Genomic DNA, 23821 nt, shown 5'->3' with positions numbered 1-23821 from the left:
TAAGGACCAAGTAGCTTTCTGCCTCTGTTCTCCTTTGAGGTCATTAGACTGTGCTTGATGGCTCAGAAATATAATGAATATCTCCTAGTGAAAAATGGGTTAAAGAATCCCTGTAGAAGATTGACATTATACTGGAAGTCTTTCAAGACCATTTGGGGTGAATTAGTAGTTTTATCACAGATACTCATGGGTGAGTTTAGTTCTCATGGTTAACCCCCTACAATTGTGCATCCCGTTTTGTCTGTATACCATTGTATGTATTCTAGACAGTCCGTGGTTATCATCAGATCCTTAAAGTGTTTTGTGATTCTTTCCCCATACTTTTTCATCTGGTCTTCCACTGCACCCTGTGTCAGCTTCTGTCATAGTATATTTTTGCCTACTCCTCTTGTATACCTCTCACAGCAAATAGATTTTTAGACACTGTCTTCAGGTTCTCACTCTTCATCTTCTGCTATAGAATAAGGCTCTCTTAAGCTCACAATTTGTAGTTATCCTTTCTTCTACTGCCCCAGCCATATAGTTTGATAAAGTCCACCTACAATACAGTAAACTTGAGAGGTCTTTTTTTTTTCCTATAAAATAATGATGTGGCTCTACTATCATTATTTGTTTGTTTATTTTTATATCTGCTATCATTATTTATATCTACTATCATTATTTATTTATTACTAATACTAGTATGTAGCCTAAGTTGTGGATCATAGAAATCTTTCAAAAGTTTGTCATTTCTATTAAGCTTACTATAAAAAATAATATTTCAAATTGTATCATACTGAATTTCACATAGCAAGGAATAAATGCTTTCTAGTAGACATGGCTTTTCTTTTCCGAGATCATCACTGCTTTGAGAGGAATCTGTTTATAGCTTGTCAAAAAAAGACAGAATGTATTACCCTAAGGTAAAAGTGTTTGTTAGTTTTATAGAACGTAGTTTATGTAGTGTATGGAGCTTTGTATATATGTGTTTGTCGGTGAGTGTGTGTGTTTGAGTGTTTTAAGCTTTTCTGAGTAAGTAAAATGCCTCATGCTTTTTCTCTGCCTTACCTTTGCTTCATCTGTGTTGTTGTTGCTGCTGAACCAGGTATTGTGATTAAATCGGAGTATTTTGCATAGTGTAATTAATGGGAAATAGAAAAATACATGACAAGATTTCTTTCCCCTTACTGTGTCTCTGACATTTTGACCCACGGATTTTTCAGTGAAACGGCCTTTTTTGCATACTATTTGAACTAAGGGCTTACTTTGTAAAAGTAAGCAGGCTCTATTGCCCAAGTGAAGTAATGACGCTCATTTGACTTTGCCTCTCCACCTAAGTATAGCAGTTGCCATACATCTTTTCGATATTGAATTTCTGTAACGATTCTGGGAATTTCTCTAATGTACTTCGCTCTGTGAATATCATCTCTTTGGTGTGTTGGACTCATTAGCAGAGTATGTACATCAAAGTAGGTGCTCATCAGCCTCTGTTAACTGAACACTGAAGACTGGGAAGAGGAAGGAACATGGAATCAAGGAACCTTTAAATAATCTAAAGAAATAACAGATCATCATAGAGTGTACTCAGATTTTTGACACAGAATGAAGTTGGTGACATAAAAGGAGAGGAAGCTGATGTGGCCATAAATGCCAGGTGGGGAAATTCAGATTCTGATGAAGAAGTGCTGGGGAGCCACTTCTTTATCAGGAAAACAGAAACCACACTAGGTATTTCAACAGAGAGAATTAATAAAGTTATTGGTTAAGTAGGTGTTGAGAACTAAAAAAGGAGAAAGGAGATAAGAGTGTAATACAGATTTAGAAACTCCGGGAAGCAGCTATTATCCCAGGGCTGGGAGATAAGAGAGAGAATGGTACTGTTATTAGATTTTACGACATTTTGAGAAAGTTCTGTGTAGAGGGAGAACCTCTGATAAAGTGGTGCCACTTGGCTGGTGATAGAATCTCAGTAGCTCAGAAGAGTGGCTACACTGGTTGTGGCTGAGGGCTGGGGATGCTCGGCGAAGCCCGTTCTAGAAGCGCTGGGAGAGGAGTGTGGGGCCCTGCAAACAGCCGCCCCTGGCGAGTTAGGTGCCGAGCTGAGAACAGCTAGCGCCGGAGGGTGCGGCATTCCTTCTCCCCTCAGCCAGCTCTTCAGTCTCACTTTACTGCCCCTCACTTGCTAGAGCCTAACAAACCAGCTGGCCTATAAGATATAGAACTATATAGAGTTCTAGACCCAGCATTTGAAAGCATATAGCAGGTCAGCTTGAAATTTAATAATTGCTGTATCATCTTGGAGGAAAATGTTTTGAAAATGGTGTGGGAGATAAAAATTTTCTACTCGCTTTTTATAGGCTAAGTTGAAAAGTAGACCTCAAATTCATATTCAGCTGTCTCCCTGACATCTCCACTGGGGTGTTTAAAATAAGGATTTCAAGCTTAATATTTTCAAACAGAACTTTTGGAAGTTCCCTCAGCCTTTGTCTTCTCATTAAGTGGAGTCACTATCTCCTTTATTGCTTGATCCAAAAACCTCAACATCATTCTTTAATGTCTCCTTTTTCCTCGCCCCCTATATCTAGTCAGTCATCAGGTCCTGTCAAGTTAACTTACTTTTTCCATCTATGTTACTTCCACCCCAGTCCAGTTCTTCTATCACCTGGACTGGATTAAAGCTTGTGACTGGGTCTCTTTAATCATACTCGAGCCCCCAACAGTCCATTCACAAAATACCAGAATAAGCCTTTAAAGACATGCTGTTATGTCACTGCCCTGTATAAAACCCTCTATTTAAGTGTAAGTCCTTAAGTTCTTTGTCAGACTTTTCTTTAGTTGACAGGGCAGATGCAGGCGATGATTGGTATTAAAACTGTTTATAAACTGTGGTCACTCTTTGTTTTCTCTTTACTGTTTGCTCAGCCCTGTTCTCCAGGTGAATTAAGTCATGTACTTAAATGCTTGGAAAAGCTTTTCTACTCATTACTTCAAATTTATAGAAAAGTAAGAATCCATTTTTTTTTTTAATGTGTTGAGCAAGTTCATGTTTGCAAGGTATTGGAGGCCAAAAGAAGACTGGTTTATTGGTTCATTCATGCCTACAGGTCACGTAAGAAATTTCCTAAAAACAACATGAAAAAATAGAAGAGATAACACATGGCTCTATATGATTGATTTCTCCAAAAGGAGCAGCATAAATTTAGAAAAGTGATACCATTATCTGTGGGAATGATTAGCAAAGGCTGTGTACTCTGGAGAGGCCAGTGATCTATCTGGGCTCTCAAAAGAGGCATACTCAGCATGCTTCTAGAAAAGATCTTGTCTAACTTAGAGGCAGAAAAGCACAAAGTATATATTCTAGGGGACAATGGACAGATGATTTTGACTAGTGCAAAACATTTGCAAATAGGGCTGCTCATAGAAGTTCAGCACCTTGAATGCTAAGCTGGAAAGTTTGGGCTTTTATTACAGGCAGTGGTTCAAATTATTGTGTTAGTTGACATTTTAATTATTTGGAAATAAACATTTGTTTTAGCTCTGTTGTAATTAATTACACTGTTGTAGTGGGTTTTTTTTAATGTGTACTTTATAGGTTTTAAAATACCAAATAAACAGAATTTTCTTCATTTCTTACGTGAATTCTTTGATGAATTCAAAAATTACTTCCACTTTAAGTCACTGTGCATGACATTGGAGAAGGTATAATGAGGACTTTGGATCAGGTACTCTGGTTTGAAAGCTGGTTTTGCATTGTGACCTTGTGTAACCTTGGGTAAGCTACCTAATCTTTTTGAGCCTCCGGGATAATAAAGTACCAGTGCCATAGATCTGTTATGCAGCATAAATGCTTAGATGATGATGATCTAGTATCTAATTCTAATAAGGTAGTAGAACAGTATATAAACTGTTCTACTTTAAAACATTAAAACCATGTTACTCTGATCTAATATTAACCATGGTCTATTTCTGTCGCTTTTAACATAGCTGTTAAATATAGCTGATAACATAGCTGTATATTAAGTAATACATGCATAAATTATATATATTTATACAGACCCATAATTTGTCATCCATAATTGCAAACCCCCAAAAGTTCAGAAAAGTGTGTTTATAGTCTGTTTTTAATCCCACTTAGTTTTAAGTATTTTTATGTTTGTTATAGTTTGGATTACTGAAGTATTCCACCAGACCCATTGGGGATGTTATGTCATCATTGGTATATTATTTTTCTACAAATCTAAAAAATTCTCAAAACACTTCTGATGTCACAGGTTTTAGATGCAGGGCAGTGGACCTGTAGAGAAGTTATCAATGTTTGTTACATTTTTAAACTTATATTTCAAAGATAAATGTGTTACAATGTTTTGATAACCTTCACGTAATGTTTTCCATGCAAAATACATTTACCTCATGACCCAGCAGTTCCACCACTAGGTAATTATCCAAGAGAAATAAAAACTTACGTTCACAAAAAAAGCCTTGTAGGAGAATTTTCATAGCAGCATTATTCACAATATCCCAAAACTAGAGCCACCCAAATGTCCATAGTTGTCTCCTGAGACACATAACGTCATGCCCTGTGAGTGCAGAGTGGGTAGGAGTGGTGAGGATGCAAGAGAGAAGCTTGTTCTGGAGTGAGACCACCAGGTTCACGTGCCAGCTTTGCCGACTAAATTCTGTGTTCTGCTAGGAGATACTAGTATAGCCTGCCATAATGTGATATAATTCAGTGTACATACCGTAATTCGTAACTTGTAAGTCTTGGTGGCCTCCAGCAACTGTGTCATTATGACACACTTCACTGACACTACCTAGTGAAAGCTGTGCTGCTCTGGTTTTTATTCTCCTCTGTTGATGTCACTAGATCAGTTTTTCATTTCCTGTACCCTGCAAAAGGCACACACATGCATGCACAGGTCCTGCACATGCACACATGTATTTCTTCCATCATCTTCTTCTTTGCCTTCCTCCCAAGTTTTACACTGCATCACCAGCTAATGAGTGTGGTTATTTTGTTATCCGAAAGAAGCTGTTCAGTGAAAACCTGTGTTCTAGCTCCTCTTCTTTGTACAGCACTGTGTATGAGGCATTGTGTCACCTCACTTCTTCTTTCATCTTTATTTCTTCTTCTTACTTTTCTGACGTTTTCAAATGTGTACCACTTTCCACTTTCTTGTGGAAGGTGACTGAAGGTATACCTATTGCTTTTCTTTCTGTTTACATAGAGTATAGTTTATATACTTATTTTGGTATTCTGTTATACATAGATTTGGGTTTGAAACGATGTGGCAAATTTTAATTTTTAGTATTACTAGTTTTCAGTGGACAAGTTTAAGCAGTTTTATCATAATAGATTTCTTTTTATAAATTTATTTTATTTATTTTTGGCTGCGTTGGGTCTTTGTTGCTGTGCGCAGGCTTTCTCTAGTTGCAGCGAGCGGGGGCTACTCTTCGTTGCGGTGTGCGGGCTTCTCATTGCGGTGGCTTCTCTTGTTGGCATTGGCAGGCAGATTCTTAACCACTGCACCACCAGGGAAGCCCCATAATAGATTTCTAATTCTTCTCTTCCAGTGACATTGCTTACTTATTTTTATCTTTAGCAAGTAATGTGTCTTTCAAATAAATCATATTACTTCTTTTTTTTTCATTCATCTGTACACGTTCATAGGGATCAAGGAATAGTAATTCCACAGAGTGCAAGTATCTTCTCCATTTTCTACTACTGCAAAGTAGGTTACTGAAAAGTCGGCAGTGGAACATGCCGACAGTGGCACATCAGTCTTCATGATGTTTTCACTTATCTTAAAAAAAAATTCTTTGTGGTTTGTTTGAAGTCCACTTAGCAATTCTCTTTATTACAAACTATAGTACCCCATGTGCTGTTATAGTGCCAGGGACAGAGTTTTGTGTAATAGGAAAGGACTGAGAAGTTTGTCACCTGCTCCTTTCTTGAATCAAGAAGGACCAATGTTACATCAGAAAAATGTATCATTGGGTTACTTTCCTTTGAAATATTAAGTCCCGAGCCTTAGATAATGCATAAAATATGTGAGCAGCACATAGTTCCATTTCTGCCACCATCTTCAGGGATGAACCTCATCTTTCTGTTCCTGAAGTTCATCCTGCAGGATTTAGACATTTGAGATTTGTAAATACAGTTAAAGATTTCTCATACCAGTCATTTAAAAACTAAATCCTAGCAAATGACTTGGGGAGATGGGATGAGTGGGAAGATAGTCAGTGGTAAATAGGAAATAGGCTCTGTCCTCTAGGAGCTTGTTCTTTGCTCGGTAGTTGTGATAGACAACAAACTAATTCAGGGCAGAAAAATATGATCTAGGGATAGCCCTTTGAGAAGGTAGCACTTAGGTTGAAGTCTGCAGGGATGAAGTAGGATTTGGAAAGAAGGATGAAGGGTAGAGTGGAGCGCAGAGAAGCATTCAAGATGGAGGAAATAGGCATATGCACAGAGATGAATAACGGAGTGATTTGGCTTGATTGATAACATATGTGTAAAGAACATAGATTGATTTAACTTGAGAAGATAGTTTGGGGCCAGACCATAGGTAGTTTAAATGTATTATTTTTTTTTTTAGATGGCAAGAGACCATGAAGGGTTTTAAGACATGAGAATGTTAAGAAACATTAAGATGAAAGTTGTGTTTTGGGCAGTTAATGTGGCCATTGTGCATAGAATGCACAATGAATGGAGAACAGATTCTATTAACACATTATTGTAGTAGTTTTGGTAATATACCAATAATGACAAGAGCAAGGGTGACAACAGTAAATGGAGAGGGTGTGGGGCAAATCCAAGGTAAATGAAATGGCCAAACATTTTGATGATCAGAGACATCCCTGGGTTTTGCCTGTTGCATAATTACTAATAGTGCCCCATTTCACTATTAAGTTTTTCTTGGCTTGGACAGTGTATCAGATGACCCTAAAGATGGATTTGCTTTAGAATTGATAGCATTTGCTAACTGAGGGGGGAGCGGGATGTTGGCATAATAAACGAGAATATATACACAAATTTTAGAAATTCTTATGATTATGATTTTATTAAATTTTCCTTTTTGGGAGAATTAAACAGATTTCCTTACCTGAATACCACAGTCAAATCTTACATGTTTAAAATCCCAGTTTGTTTTTGTTTTTTGTCTTTTAATGAATACATTTGAGTTTTTAGACTCTTCAACAAAGTGATAGGTGCTGTAGAGACTATACTATATTTAATTTACCTTACATTTCCATTGATTCCATTTAAAAGTAAAGCTTTTTAGAAGAACATTAATAAATCAGTGTAGCTTACGTTAGGAATGTAGCTGGTGGCAGTTGAGAGTATCCTGTGTATCAGCATCCCATTACTGAGAATGGGCTTCAGCATGTAGCACCTTTTGGTTCCCTCATCTTTTTTCCCTGATTGAAACAGATGGCTGTAGTCACATGATACCGATTTTAAGGTTTGTGCGTAGATATGGCTGTGATGTGTATGGACCATTTCAAGTGCTTAGTGCTCTTGTATTTTCCATGTATAGGCGGAGGGAGAAGACAGCCTGAAGAAGATGCAGCTGATGGAGCTTGCAATTCTCAATGGCACCTACAGAGATGCCAACATTAAATCACGTAAGAATGAGACTGAGGCTCAGAGCTACAGCTGTTTCAGCTGTTTTGTCCCCAGACCTCTCTCCTTTTGGCAGCACAATACATGAACAGTTAAACAAAGTGAAGAGTTAAAATAACTGTCACTTGATATGGGACTAACTGTCCCATTTTCACTGCTTTCAAGAATTGAGGGCACTCTCTTTATTTTATGCCAGCGTGCCTAAGTTTTGAGTTTACAAACTTTTATTCTTTTGATGAAATTTCAACTTCTAAATTCAAGAATTTCAGGAAATTTTCTGTTAACTGCAGATTTAAGACTTCTAGTTTGTTACATTTATGCAAAGGACAAAATTTTTTTAAAAAGCTAATTTGGAATATATCTGAATGCAGTGATTCTTCTGTTGAATTCTGTTCTTTCCCCTTGCTTGCACATTTTTCCTCCAGTATTTTTTTCTCTGTTGATTTTATGTGTGAGTTCACAGAGAGCAGTAGATGATACTATTTTTAATCCTATTTTCCCCTTTATATGTATTGTGCATGCTTTCATAAACTGTAATAGGATTGCGTTTTTATGTTTAATAATGAAATAATGTGAAATTTATATTTTGAGACAATCTAAGTTTTACACATCATTCATATGAACATGATGTCATTTAAATTACTAATTTTTTTTAAAGAAATAGAATTTTAAAGACATAGCCAACTTTTCCAAATATAGGCACCCTAGTGTGTTTAGAGTGGTTACTTTTACAAATGGTTGGCTTTAATTTACTCATGAAACTGAGTATATCATTAATAGTCATGTGTTTAGGAATGTAACTTTTTTTAATTTTTTCTATAAAGAAGTTAATTCCTACAGATGCGGGAAATTAATAACTGTTGGTTATTTGACTAAGTTAATGCAGTGAAAATTATTCTTTCCTTCATTTGTAATTGAAGCTACTCTTTAGAAATATACCCAAACTGTATTTCTGTGGACTCCAATTACCAAGTATTTTTTAACATCTTTTAATGCAAGTGTTTTTTTGTGCTTCTGCATGCACCATTAGTCTCATGAAATCTTAAAAACATAGATATATCAAACATATGAGGTAAATATAACCTGTTTTAATGGTCTCATTCTTTTTTTCCCCAGTGGCTTTTTAATGTTTGCACATTTATTCTCAATCACGTTGGGGAAGGGGAAGCTGTTTTGCATTTGGTTGGTGTGCTTTGGCATTTCTGTGTGACCAGTGCATGTACTAACGATTTCCTTTTATTTTTCTTCTTCTCTGCTCTCTCCTTCCCTTCCCTGCCCTCTCGTTTCCCACGTCTCGCCCTCGGCTGTCCCTGTGCCTCCTTCTCAATCTCTTCGCTTTCACTGTAGCAGCCCTTGCCTTTTCTCTTGCAGCCACAGCCCAGGCCGCTCCAAGGGTTATCACGGGGCCTGCGCCCGTTCTCCCGCCAGCTGCCCTGCGCACCCCTACGCCAGCTGGCCCTACCATAATGCCTTTGATCAGACAGATACAGACCGCTGTCATGCCAAACGGAACTCCTCACCCAGCTGCTGCGATAGTCCCTCCAGGGCCTGAAGCTGGTTTAATCTACACGCCCTATGAATACCCCTACACGTTGGCGCCAGCTACATCGATCCTTGAGTATCCTATTGAACCTAGCGGTGTATTAGGTAAGTTGTTCTCCCTGTATGGTTAATGACATTTTTCTTCATAATTTCTGCTGCCCCAGACTTTGAAATGATATATCCATTTTAGAGAGGCAAGACAAGTTTCCATTAGAAAGACTGAAAACTAAATTTTGTTCTATTTCAGCCTCTTAACAAGGGTTCCCCCTGTAAATAATTGTACCTTAAATTTATTCAAATTCACTTTGGTGACTGAAATTCACTTTGGTTGGGTAAATTTGAGATGAACATTTTAAACAGAAAATACTTTTCACATTTTTGACATCATTGCGGTCATTCTGACTTTTAGATCCCACCTATTATTGGCCTGGCCTATCCTCTTCATCACCTCCACCACCCTGTTTTTAGATTCCTTTTGCGTCGGAGATTTATTCGTCAGCTAAATTTTAAACTTCTATGTGAAAGTCTTTTGAGATATTTTAAAAACTGATGTGTGTTTTCTAATATTTGTGATCACTTAAAATATGAAAGGGACCAGATAAATAGTTGCATTCTTCAGTTTTCTTCACCTTTTCTCTTTTGAAGTCCTAGTTAATATCAAACATAAGAGACACTCGTAATTTCAGTAGTACAGTATGGAATGAAGTAAATACCAAGTCACTGAATTAGAATTAGAATCACATTTGAGACAGAAATTAAGATCATGCTATAAACGCTCGGTTTTACATGAACAAAAAGTGGTGTGCTTGAAAAAGACATTACTGATGCCTTTTTTTTATAGAGTGGATTGAAATGCCAGTCATGCCTGATATTTCAGCCCATTGACTTGCTGGATGAAGGACTAGAGTACAGCAGCTGTTCTAACACGACCAGTCAATGTGGAACAAACTGTTTCCGGGCTGCCCCTTTGTTTTACCAGACAGAATTTGAATTCTTTTTTCTTGAATTGTATATGACCTTGGTGCTGCGTGCATGCTGTTGACTTTTAGGACTTTGATCTTTTAAGTTCTTTTTTCCCAGCATTAATATTGATTTCTAAAAATACGAAAGTCTTTAATGAACCTGGACACTAAGATTTAAACTTGAAAATTCATTGTTCAATTAAAAAAAGCCACGATGCTCTGTATGTTATCTGTGTGTGTGCATGCACTCAGGTGCCTTTTGTTTCATAAGCAGATACATTTTATTGTACATGTTTTCCGTTTATCTCTGAATCATTGTAAAAAGTATTATAGGTCAGAATTATACAATAGAACTGTTTATGAGAGGCCTGTTTCTGTTGCATATTTCTCGAAGCATTTTTAAAATAACATATAACCTGTAACCCCTTTACGTTTTCCTTTCTGTTAACGCTCTGTCCTGTGGCCCCATGCCTGCTCCTTTCCCCCAGAGCTCCTCTCTGCTGCACGCACAGCGTCTGTTCGAGGAGTTTGACTGTTGCTTCCTGCAGGGCTGGCACTCTTAGCCACCAGCTGCTGTTCCAGCACTCTCAATGCAAGATCTCACTGATTTTGCCTCGTGGAATTATACTTACATAAGATTAGTTTTTCTAAAATGAAAAAAGGGGTGATGGACCAATTTACTGCTTAGAAACAGCAAGAGGCACTGCAGTAAAATTTCTCATTTTAAAGCAATGTGCTTTTGTTGTGTTGGAAAATTTTTATTTATAATAATTATTAGACTGACAAAATTGAAAGCAAAATATACAGATACCTAATTGACATTCATAAGGTGAATAATAATGAGTACTAAATGACAAGATTCCATTATCAATTTTATTTCTCGCTTTGCCACCTAAGCAGTAAAACATGATATTGACCACTTGGAGAACTGAGAAAATATTTCAAATTGCTATGTTATAATAAATTTGCACACAGATAACATGCATGCTATATATCAAGTCTCATCATATTATTTTAAAATGAGCAGTGCCCTTCAAAACGGATGCAGACATGTGTGTTGGTGGTAGTGAGGAGATTGGTATTAGCATCAAATCTTCATTGATGACTAATTTTTAATTCCCTTCCTTTTATCTTTAGGTATGGCTTTCCCAACGAAAGGCTAAGAATTCAAGAACGGTCTTAACTGAACCCTCATCAGATCTGAATTTAACAAATGCTTAGTCTCAGCAGCCTCCAGGGGGTGGGAGGGACGCTTAGCCTAGCAGTCAGTGACTGACTTGCACTTTTGCACACTGATAGAAGGAAAAGTATGTTATTAATTGGTTTAGGCTGTAATCTTACAAAGTAACGGTAATTTATAAAGGAGTGTATAGTAGTATACTGACTGCTAAGTGTACTATACTGTTTGCTTTACTAATCACCTAATTCATTGCAGTTCATACTTATTGACTCAAAGTTTAGAACCACAATCTGTAGGCTTTAAGAATTGCTTTTAAACCTTCTTAAGTGATAGACTCTGGAAGTGGTCTTAAGGTTAGAAAATAATTGTCAGTATTAAACATGGCATTATTTAAGTAGTCCTGCTGCAAGAAAGGCACTTCAGTGAATATGTGACTAGTAAAGCTTAACTATGTTTGGATCTAATAAAGTTCATGAAATCTGTAACTTGGGATTGTAAATGAATGGATAAAATAGGTTAAGGCCAAGATTATTGAAATGAATGCAATATTAATAGATGCCTATATACGCAACATATTATGGTTAATTTTAAGACTACTGTGCCTTAACATGTTTCCTAAAAGAAAACTTTTGTAGTAAACGAACATTTGAAATCCATTTTGATAAAACTGCTGTTAATGTTTGTTATCTTTTCCCTTGTGAATGTTCTCTAACTTTGTCTTGGTAATTGCAATTTAACTAGGTGCGGTGGCTACTAAAGTTCGAAGGCACGATATGCGTGTCCATCCTTACCAAAGGATTGTGACCGCAGACCGAGGTTAGTTTAGTTCTGCAGTTCTTGTTTATGAGAAATGCGTTGGGTGTCCATAAGATTTGTAACACCACACCTGATGGAAGAGATATCACTGCTTGCCTGCACATCGTTTCTTTTCTTTTTCTAAATTAATTTGTAATAATTGACAGGTTTAAGGGTTGGGTTTTTTGGGGTGTTTTTTTTTTTTCCTCCCTTCATATTTTAACTTATTAAATTCTATATTAGTGTGTACAATGATTTATTTCTACTAAAACGTAAATTAGTCCCTTTGGGGAGCTATTAAATTTTCATGTTGCCTTAGTTATTTTTCAGGAATAATTTTTGCTAAAATTTACCTTTTAATTCTGAAATTTTGGGTTGGTTTTGCAAAATGAACTAAGCAGATGGTGCTTTAACGAGAGAAGTAAAGGAATATATGCCTCCTGTGTCCTTTTGGAGAAAACTGAAGATTTAGTTTCCATTTTCCTTTTTAATAAGATACTTGAACCACTGTATACACAAGGGTATACATGTCAAGTACTTAGCTGAAATCAACAAAGTAAGGACTGTGAAGATAACTTTGATGAAGTTGGATTTTTTTTGTAAATCAGAAAATCATTTCCCTTTTATTCTTACATTCTCTTACCAAAACGGATCCTTTGATTTTTGTCATTTGCTGCTAAAATATATTATCTGAAGTTAAACTGTCTCTTGAAGCTCTGTGGTGACATGAATCCAGCTGTTTGAAAATCCTTTTTGACTAACCTGTGACTGGGAAATAAGTCTTCATTTTTCTCCTTTTCAACATTTGTAATTTGTGTCCTATATATGCCCTTGGACCCTTTTATAAAATTATTTATGTTTATTGAGGAGTGACGGTTTCGGTTTATTGACATTGTTTTCTAAGTTTCTCATTACAAGGTAGGAATCCAAAGCAAGATGAAAAAGGATTTTTTTACAAGCTTCTTTTATGGCACATCTATGACCTACTAATTAATTTGATCAAAGTCTCTAATATTCGTGGTGGAAAGTGATGTATTTATACCCCAATCCTACATTTTCTATGAACTTAAGAAAGACCTACCTGTTCTACATGGTTATCTTGAATACTGATGATAAATATTGGATACAGATGTTGTCCACATGAGAATAAAATACCTTCCCAAAGACACTGATGATAGCATCATACATAATTAGTTTGAAGACTTTTAACTAATACATATATTACTTGTAGAGATTATTCAATAAATAGACCCCCAAGCTCAATGATTATTTATGAAGATAATGTTAAGTGTCAGTGTGTCATGCACAAGTAAACCACCCTTTGTGTATCAGAAAAAGTCTCCTAGTGAAGGAGGAAATTTTTTAAAAATGTTTTTTTTTTTAAGTAACTTTCTATTTAAGGAAACCAAATAATTCCGTGAATAATCAGAGCTTTTTTTCCCCACATTGTTCATGTCTAAAACAGTTCTAAAGAGTATTTTAAAGTAGTTTTTCTTCTGTTAACCTTTCCCTGCATGCCCCTTTTAGGAGATTTCTCATAATTTTGTTTTAACACAGTAATTACTGGTCTACTCAATACTCCAGTGCCTTGAGATAGTTGAAAATATTAGGAGGATTTTACTGTATTTGGAAATGACAGCACATTCCATGTGAGGCTCTCGTAGTTATATGTGTTCGGATTAGTCCTGTCACTGTTTTTATTAAAAACGCAATGTCAGCAAACCGAAATGCTACTTTTTTTTTTTTTAATAACAAATACTCATATACTGCTGTTACTATCACTGTACGCACTCATTGGGTCTAAGGGAGAGGTCTGAAATCCTTAACTTAAATTATTTTATGATACTACTGTTTTCTCTATTTTTGAGGTTTTTTTAAAAAAATTATTATTTTTTAATCTTTTGAAGGGAAGATTAGTGTCATTTAAAGCAAGGAAACTCAGCCCTTAGGCATATAACCATGTAATTCTATATGAGCATTTAGAGTACTACATGGTTGACAAATATCTAGTTCTTTACTAAAAGTAAACCCACCTCTACACATATTTGAAAACTGAATTTGAAGCCTATAAAAGACCAACTGACTTTTTAGTTGTGATGAACCATAAGTGCTTTTGCACGGTTGATACACCTGTGTGTACTGTAGGAGGCCAGGACTTGGCAGAGGATATAGTCTAGGTTTACTGGTATATATGTAAATGGTAGTTTGCTTTGTTTATGTATTCCACACTCAAAAAAACATAATCAGAATTTTTCTAAATAATTTTACAAAAACCATCATTTACATAATTTGTTATAAGAAACTTAATACAATTTTAATCAAAATTTTAAGTGATTTCGAAAATGCTTTAAGATTCTGTATTTCTGGAGTACCTATGAAGTGGTAATGACTACATCATGTTAAATATTTATTTTCTTCTTTGATTTTGGAATAGCAGTTTTTAAATAAAATTCCACTTATTTTTAAGAAATTCAGGGAAGATTTGGTCACACTGAAGATACAGTATTTTTGTAGTATTTATAAGGTATCCTAAATGATAGACTATAGAAAGCATTTTTGTTATATGAAGGTAAACCAGTCCATTATATAGATCATTTAAACTCTGTGAAATTACACCTACTGGGTTTTGATTTATGAAGTGGCACAGAATCTGCCTTTGCACTGAATATCTTTTCATTTACATCTCCTCTGCCTTAGTCACAGTGGCAACAGTACAGAAAATTCTCTCAAACCTCAGAATATAGTAGAAATAATTAAGCTATTGAATGAGTCTTAAAAATCATACTACTGTTAAGTGGACCAAGTTTGGTGAAGCAGAATGTGACAGAGGTTGATTAAGGAAGGAGCAACTCAAGGACATTGGGAATGATAACTTTTCCACTTGAGAACTACTTTGTTTTACTGTAATTTTTTTAATTTTTTTTGTTCTGTTACTTTGCAAAAGAAAATAGTATTTACAGGTGGCTTCTTTTAAAATATAAAATATAAAGCAGGAATGTATATGAAATGTCAGATTTTATTGTTATTTGCAGAGTATTAGCTTTGAAATTGAATAAAGAAAGCTGTTTGTAGTTTTAAAATGCCTTATTGGTATCAATTAGAAATTTCTTCTATTTTTTGATGTACTTAGAGCTTTTTGAGTATAGAATTTTAAATGGCAGGATTTTACAGTGTTTACATGCAAGTGCATTTTATAAGTGTTCTATATGTGTAAAATAGTATTTTCAACTGGAAAGTGTTGGCTAGTGCAGAAGGCCTGGCCTTTTTCTGGTTCCCATGTTTCCTACACTGCTAGACTACAGTTTAGTATTGCATTGTGTCATGAGGCCAAGAAATTCCATGTTGTTTGTAAATAGAATAATTGAAAAAGCAATAAACATTTATTGAACAAAAGAAACCTTGTTTGGCCCAGAGTTTATGTTGAACCAGATTATTCATAGAAATTTAAATTTCTTTAGATTCATTTCTGTTGACCATCAGTTATTAATAATCACATCCATCATTAATAGTTGCTTTAATGCTTGCATCTGAGAGAATACTAATGCTTAATAGCAGTCAGATACTGATAACTGCACTGACTGTTTCAGAATTCTGTATACCAAACCTATTCATTGTTGTTGTTTTCCAGTTTTCTTCATTGACTGCTACTAACTATTAGTTGTTAGTTGTATTTTATTTCTATTTTTTCCTGTTAACAGTTTTTGGGGTTTTTTTTTTTATTTTGTTTTTTTGTGGGAGTGGGCTCTCCTTCATTTGTTCAAATCATGATATGAAATTGTCATGATTTTTATTGTATTCTGTAGATGGTGTCAATCAGTTTGTCAGAATTAAACATGCTTTTTTTTATTAGTTGTGATTAGTTTTTCATGTTGTCATTAAGCCGTCACTAGCTGAAACTAATCTCTTCTCTATCTTTTCTTTTTTTTTTTTTTTTTTTTTTTTTTTTTTTTGTTTTTTGTTTTTTGTTTCTAACCACCCAGCCGCCACCGGCAACTAACCTATGACCTTCTGACCTCTGAACTCTTCACCCAATGATGACCTGACCATGCCTGCCTGCTGATCAGTTAACTGGTAATCGCCTTTGCTTGCCTGTCGTCAGTGCAGCGAGCTGAGGCACTTGTCCGTTCGTCTTACCATCTAACCAAACAAAAGACAAAGAAATTGTCCTCCAACTCAGCTTTTGTTTTTTTTTTTGTTTTTTGTTTTTTTCTTTTTTTCTGTTTGGGTGAAAGTGGTTCTAGAACCTGCACTGAATAGTAGTAAAGCAATAAGGCCCCATTCTTCCCACAGCACTGATCATCTTTTAATGTCCCACCCTAAGCGAACGGTAAGAAGGCCTCACTTCAGAAGGGGAGACAGATGGCCCTTAACTACTCAGTGACAGAGGCAGTTACTGTGAGAGACTTCTAGGAATCTCTTCTTCTCATAGCGAGTCAAAGCTCTCTGAATGTACTGTGTGATGATGCATCATGCATGAACCTTTGGTCAGGGATGTCATTGGTGAAGTGATTTCAAAAAGTATTCAAAATTTGATATGCTGTTTAGTCACTACAGTGCCCTCAAAGGGCAGAAGTTGCAGCCTTTTTTATATTGCCTGCCAAAATTTGAAGTATTAGAAGTGTGCCATGAGAGAAAAACTTAAGGAATTTTGAAAAGTAATGCAAAGAACAAAACTGCAACACTATTTTTAAAAAGATAAACATCTGAATTAAAATTACTGAACCTTTATTTTACACCTCCTTTAAAAAATATACGAGAACAAGGTACATGCATTATGTGTCACATTACTGGGCAAACTGTTCAAATATTTTTTTTAAACCTCCCTGTATAGAAAAAAATCATTAAGGATGTAAAAGCCATGCTTGCCTATTTGCTGTATACATGTAATGAAATTGTAGATAAAGTGTAGTGCATTGAAACAAATGAACAAAAAGTAGATACTTTTACTATACAAGGGTGCTGGTGCAGAAAAAATATATATATTTTTGGAAATGTAGCATTTTATACTTTCAAGTGTTATAAAAAAAAAAAAAGAACAAAGAAACCCTTTATTTCATGAAATGATTTTTTCTGGTGGTTGTCAAGAAACAAAAGACCAAAAGAGCCTTTCTGTCTTTTTTTTATTTTTTAAGTATTGGAATAAGTCTAAAGAAAAGAAAGTGCCTTATTTTCCTTCATGGTCATTTAGTCAACTGTCTTGTAAGATCAGCTCCTCCCTCAGAATACAAGTTAATGCATGTTACTCAGTCGCCCAGTATGTGAAAGAGGATGTGAGGGGAGACAAATGAGTTGATGGTTTGAATTATATGATTTTTGCCACATTACCTTGACATAAATTTGCCAAATCTGATACTGTGAAAAAATTTGATAACTTTTCTAATGCCTAGCAAGTAAGTTTTAAAACATTCTTTTAAAATCATAATTGAGTGCTTTTGGTTATTGTGATATTTAATGTTAGTCCAAAGGATTCTGAAATAAAAATTATGTGTGATCTGAACACCACTTTACAGACAAAATTGGAGCTCTATTTTGTTAGGGGGGAGGGGTATTGGATTTTGTATTAATTGGAGGTAATAATAGTATATTAGCAACCTTTTTCACAAAAACGAATCTTTGTGCTTTTCATTCTGGAAAACAAGGTTTTTAAATGAACCAAATTTAATCAGACTTGTTTCTGCCATACCAGATCACTTGGGTAGTCCATCTCTGCTGGTTTTAGTAACCTAAGCCAACAAACACCCCCTTTTTAACTTTAAAAGAATGTGAAAAACTAGCATCATTGTGCATATAATACTCAACTACATGTGAGTTTAAACTTCCAATTTCTTATGAAGTTCAGTTTTGTAGTTGAAGCGATTTGTGCACAAAGCCTACATCTAAACTCTTAAGTAATCATTAACTGCTCAGTACCAGACGTGGCAAATATCAAGTGGCGGTGGCTCCCCAGCTCGTCAGCTCCTTCCCTCTTACATACCTTCACAGCTTCACAGTCAAAGGTCAGCAGTAAGCTCAGTAAGCACCTTTGTGGTGACCTCCTCCATCATCTTGTCTCACTTGGAAACCGTTTTCAGTTTATTTACTATGCAATAGACATTCATTGTTCTGTATTCAGCTAGCTTTAGTTTAACATGCCACTGCTTTGTCTTTCTGTTACACATACAGTTGTTTTGATTTATTTACAATATATGCTGTGCCATTTTGATTTTTGTTTGGTTGGTTGAATAAATTTGCGACACTCAAACACTTGAGGTGATAGTTTAAAAACGATACCAGTATTGGATCTAGTTTCATCTCAACTATGTTATACCTGGACATTATAGATGTTTATCAAAGGTCTTTTATGGGGAAGAAAGTAAATGTATGAAATAAATGTGTGACATTTATGAGTAATGTTGGCTCTGAACAAACGTTTGAAAACTTAGTTGACAAAATTTTGGATCAACTGAAAAAAAGCATGACTTTTGAAATCTCTGAATGCCTTGGTTCTCAGTATTATTCTTTATTGAATTTATTTCTTATTAAAATATGTAGTTTTTAAGACTTTTTTTTCTGACAGTATTATGTAATTTTTTAGTGCGGGTAGATGGGAGTGTCGCTTGTATGTTACCGTACAGCTGACATGTATTTTTGTCTATTCTTTATTATCTCAGTAGTTTCATGCTATCTATGTATCATAACCAACCTATTGCCTATGAGAAACATGTAAGATAATGTATTTACAGCCATTGTTACAAGTTTATAATGTATTTTTCTATCTTGTTTTATATGTATGTTATATAACATTCAAAAAGAATTTTTTTCTTGATTGAGAAAAGGATACAAAATGCAAAATCCACAATTTTGATAACTGAAAATTGCCAATTGTTTTGCAGTACTTTATTATATTGGGTGTCTTGTCTTTCTTGGGCTTTTAGTTAGCTAATGAATGAATACATTAGACACTTTTGGGTTTTAGTTGGGATTTTACATAGCTTGCATTTTAATTCTTTGGTTCTTTGCTGTTTCTATTAACCCATAGCATTATTTTAATAAATGTTATAATACCAACCTACTAACTCTGGACTATGTCTGTTTATTAACCTTTACGTGTTTAATTAAAATAAACAAATAAAGACAAAGGAATGTAAAGTCTTGAATTCCTGGACTAACCCTGAAGAACGTGACCACCGATAACATAGCGTGACTTGTTTTTATGTTTGTTGTTTGTCAGCTGACAATTCCGCACACTACTGTTAAAATGGCTTTGGTTATTCTGGGCTTTTACTTCGGAGCGGGGGGGGGGGGGGGGGGGGTGCGGCGGTAAGGTAGGTGCCAGTAGAGATGGGAACAAAGTAGTGTTGGTTTGAGGCGTTCTTCTAGTCTTGCCACTTGCCTTTCAACCTCTGCATTACTAATTCCACAATTTCTTATTTTTCCTTCTCCAAAATAATCACTGTCTGCTCACAGCATAAAGAGTAAAGAGATTCATCATAATGATACACCCGAGAAACCAGTTTGATTCTTTGTTGAACCATTTTTTGAAATTTCTATAAGTAGATAATTTTATGGTCACATAAAGCAAAGAATCTGATGTCTTACCTTTATTCAGATTTGTGTTTTAATTGGACATTTTTCCTTTATAAAGAAGTTCTGAACTGTTTTAGCCAGCTGCTCCTGTTAGAGGGGCTAAACACAGGTAAAGCCAAAGGTAGAGTGGCTCTGTGTCTCAGGGCAGTCCGGGGTAAGCCGTTCACAACAACCACAAACCCGCCTCTCCTCGTGGAACCCTCAGCAAGAGAGAGACCAAACAGCGCCACGCAGCTCTATGTCTCACCCTGTTTGTTACAAAATACAGTCAGGATACATTAAGAAGTTTAAGGGAGAAGTGTAATAGCATTTGCAAAGTTCTATATATCGTGGCTTGCATGCAGGCCAATTTAAGAAGATCTATTAAATATCTTCATGCTTTTCTTGGCTGCAACCTAGGTAAATTGACCTCTACTTATCAATTCTTTAGTTTAACTCTTGAGGTGCATTTTTATTTCACAGATACTGGTATTTCCTTTTCTGTGAAATAGTTCTCCTGGATAATAAAAATTCTCAGGATGAATTTTTGCATTTGTAAATAATGCCTATTTTTGTAAATTACATGTTATTTATTTTAAAGTTCTAAAATTTGGGGCTAAAGTGAGTCACATGTTACAGAAGACATAACACCAATATGCTATTAACCAATCAAAGTACTACCATAGTATATATACATACATGAAATACATAGACTAGTGAGAGCATCTGATTTAATCATAATTGAGATGGTTCTTTGGATCAAACAAATATATTGTTTCTCCAGTGTGTGTGTGGGGGGGGCAATGCATTATTATTAGGTAGAGCTTTACTATGCTACTCTGTGAAAGTTCACATTGCCATACAGCTAATATATATACTGTAAAAACCTGAAGATGTCATTCAAGCTGCTAATATACAAGTCATCATGGCACCATGTCACTGAAATTGATGAAGAATTTCTATACAATTTATTCCACGTTTTATGAAGCCTGTGAATGCAGTCTCATCTCATTTTCAGTTGAGTACTACTTTTATGTATAATTATGTCATATTGCCACCCTTTATGTTGTAAAAGTCCATTTTTAAAAGACAAAAATAACATTACAAAGCCCACTTTTATACAGGCTGTAATACTATAAAACATGGATTCACCAAATTGTTAGAATGATAAAATGCCAGAGGCAGTTTATTGTTTTATGCTACTAGCACTTGACAAAGCAATCGAAAGTTAAGCTTTCAGTCGAGCAGTTGGTGAAATTAATGTACTTAGTAGTCAAGCATGTTTTTCTTAGGAAAAATGTAGCATGAAAGTCGATATTCACATACACCTACTCTGTAGGGTAGAGTCCACCTAGAAGGGCAGTTGAAGCACCCTGTCCATAAAGCCAAGATGTGCATGTGTTTACACAAGATAGGAGGTGGTTCAGTTTCTAAAATACTGGATAAATATGAAGGATCTAAATTTTCTAGTACACCAAAAGCAGACAACAGGTTTAAACTGCTCATTACCAAATCAATTTTTTTTTACCAGCTAAGTCTAACACTTTTATAAATGACAGTCTAAGGCTCCTCCAGTTTGGGGGGAGGGGGAGGGGTTTGTTTGTGTGTTTGGAATAAGATGTCTGTCATTCCTTGATAACAATTAGCAATTGTAGTATTTCCAGCAAGTGATTTTTAGTAGAAAGAAATGTATTGCTAAATTACAATCCATTATTTAATAGCAGAAATCACCCAGAAAACTTTTTGGACTCAAACTTTCTAAGTACATAAGGTAATTTTTAAACATTGTCACAAGTTTCTTAATACCTTTATTTAAAATGGAAAAATAATTCATATTATAGACAATGTTACTTTTAGAAATATTCATTTGGTACACACATGTAATTTTATCTGTGGTTCCTTTTAACATAATATTATCTAAGTTGAACTGCCTTTGCTATGAAGAGATGTAACAAAATTATATGCCTACCTGGTACTCAATGCTGAATCAAACTGGTTCACCTAAGCGTAGTACTCTCCTTTCTGTGTTTCTGCTGCACTAATTGCAGGGGGTGGGAGAGAAGGAGGAAGAATTAATTCTCAGGAGAAGTGGTTGGTAGGTGCAGCAGATAGCAACACAACGTGGATTTCTCATTGCTTACAGTTTTGCTGTCCCTTCGTGGCAAAAGACACCACATTGTGGGAAAAAGCACAGCTCCCATGGTAAAAAATTTATACCTTTTTAAAACATGCTATTATCGATGAATTTTGATTACCAAATACATCTTTTGTGGTTTATATTGTAGTGGTGTGTATAAAACACTTAGAATTTTATTTGTGGAAATTGTACATCGAAAAGTTGAAATAGGTCTTCCCCAATCCTATGTGAATGGAGAACCACGTTAAGACTACATGACGTGCGATAAACCAACTGGAACGAGTGCGTGCGCTTCCTCCTGTCAAGCCGGCTGCAGCTGACGATGCTGCTGGTGCCTCCCCCCAAAAAAACCCCTCACACCACACGTATAAATATCAGAATAAAGAATGTACATTTTGCTTCCAATTTCTATTGGTGCTTTTAACACTATTTAAAAGAAAGCAGAGGAATGTGACATCCTGGAGCTCTAGTTCACTTCACTAGAAGCTGATCATAACATTTTCCCTGGTTTCCAGTGATTAGAAAAGGAAGTCAGTAAACAGACTTACTACAATGTTTCTCAGTTGGATGTGCATCCCAAATACTTGTTTCTAATTAGGAAACTCAGATACAATTCATGTATAGATTTAGATGTAAGAAAAAAGAAAGGAGTGCTGACCAAATTTTGATCCTGTAGGCTATGTGAAAAGGATTAGTGTCATCAATTTTTTGAACAAAGAAGAATTGGTAAAAATACCAGTGGTTTGAAACCTTTTCTCAAAGATTTTATCTTGACATCTAAGTTTTAGGACTCCTTTGCACCTGAAATTTCCCAGTCGTCCTTAACTTATTCATAAAGCTATTCTCCAGGTTTCTTTTCCTCCTTTCTGATCACGCCCTAGAACCTTTGTTTGCCTTGGCAGTATTCTCCCCCACGTGCTTCTAGAAGCCGACAGAAGCAGGGTCCAGAGCATGGGTACAAGCTAGCTGCCCACAGATGGTGTTTGGTTTGGCCTCTATAGTGTTGCTGTTGCTTTAACTACCCGCCAGCATTTAAAGTCTTAGTAGACTTTTAAAAATCTATTCATAAAGTCTACACTTCTTCAAAGAGCAAATTATCTAGAAAAGTGCAGCCTGCATGTGCCTGAGGTAGCCATCAGCTAATACTGATGAATTCCACTATCCCTTTTAAACCAAGAGCTCCCAGTTACTGCCCCACTACTCCTTACTGCCCCAGTATCACACCTGGACTGTTGATTTCCATTGTTCTAACTTGGTTTAGTTTTTTCGTCCCCTCCCTGGTTCCTGTAGACATATGAATCTTCAGATTCAGAACGGTAATTTTGACTCTTGAGACACCAAACTAGCTTCTCAAAGGGTATAATGTAAAACAGGTTTTAATGTTTCTCCTGAAAAATCAGATGAGTATGGTTTCTATATAAAAATTAGTTTGATAATTCATACATTTCTTAATATTTAGGGAGGAATTTCTGTTGTGTGGAGGGGTTCGATGACATTTGGGTTTCCTTCCAAATGCCATTGTTTATAATTATCTGCTACCTCTTTGTAGGAGCTCTTTGTGAGGTCTTGTTAGAAAGCAGTTAAGCTAATTGAACCTTTTAAAAACATCCCACATCTAAAAAAAAAAAATATTAGTGATAGTAAGTTGGGGATCATGTTTTTCCAGAAAATGTACATTAAAATTAGATTCTCCAGTTAAGTGCTATTTTGTGAAGTATAGAGGGAGTGCTTATTTTTATGTGCTATACAGCAGTTCCAGTTTGAGAGAGCATCTCAAAACTAGGATGAAAATTTAACTCCTGTGGTTCTGTTTTCTTAATGTATGCACTGGTTACTTAACCGAATACTAAGAAAAACTAGGGGGAAGTGGTTAAAAGTAAAATATTAGAAGAAAACATTTGTGAATTAATCCACAAGTATTTTCCTATAGAACGATTTGAGTTGATACTAAAAATTCCATAAGCACTCATTTAACTTCAAACTTTATCAAGGTCAAGAATGAATAAAGTACCTTGCCTAAGCTTGAAACCTGAATTTTAAAACCCCCTGTCACAGTG

The 23821-nt window shown here is 35.5% G+C and overlaps 1 protein-coding gene across 7 annotated transcripts in view; it reads left to right on the top strand.

Moving 5' to 3' along the window:
- Positions 1 to 22169, top strand: part of QKI (QKI, KH domain containing RNA binding) — a 148376-nt gene extending 126207 nt beyond the window's left edge. For 2 of the 7 annotated variants that reach the window (XM_024122634.3, XM_055087407.1), the window contains exons 5-8: positions 7518 to 7605; positions 8951 to 9250; positions 12029 to 12103; positions 16063 to 22169. In XM_024122634.3, coding sequence (XP_023978402.1) covers positions 7518 to 7605; positions 8951 to 9250; positions 12029 to 12103; positions 16063 to 16079 — 480 coding nt within the window. In that variant the 3' untranslated portion in view covers positions 16080 to 22169. The other 5 variants (XR_002891571.3, XM_024122638.3, XM_024122635.3 and 2 more) reach the window with 5 other exon arrangements.
- Positions 22170 to 23821: the final 1652 nt, after the last annotated feature.

The sequence above is a fragment of the Physeter macrocephalus genome, chromosome 10 (genome assembly GCF_002837175.3).
Source record: "Physeter macrocephalus isolate SW-GA chromosome 10, ASM283717v5, whole genome shotgun sequence".
Lineage (NCBI taxonomy): Eukaryota > Metazoa > Chordata > Mammalia > Artiodactyla > Physeteridae > Physeter > Physeter macrocephalus.
This window is presented reverse-complemented; position numbering and strand designations above follow the sequence as displayed.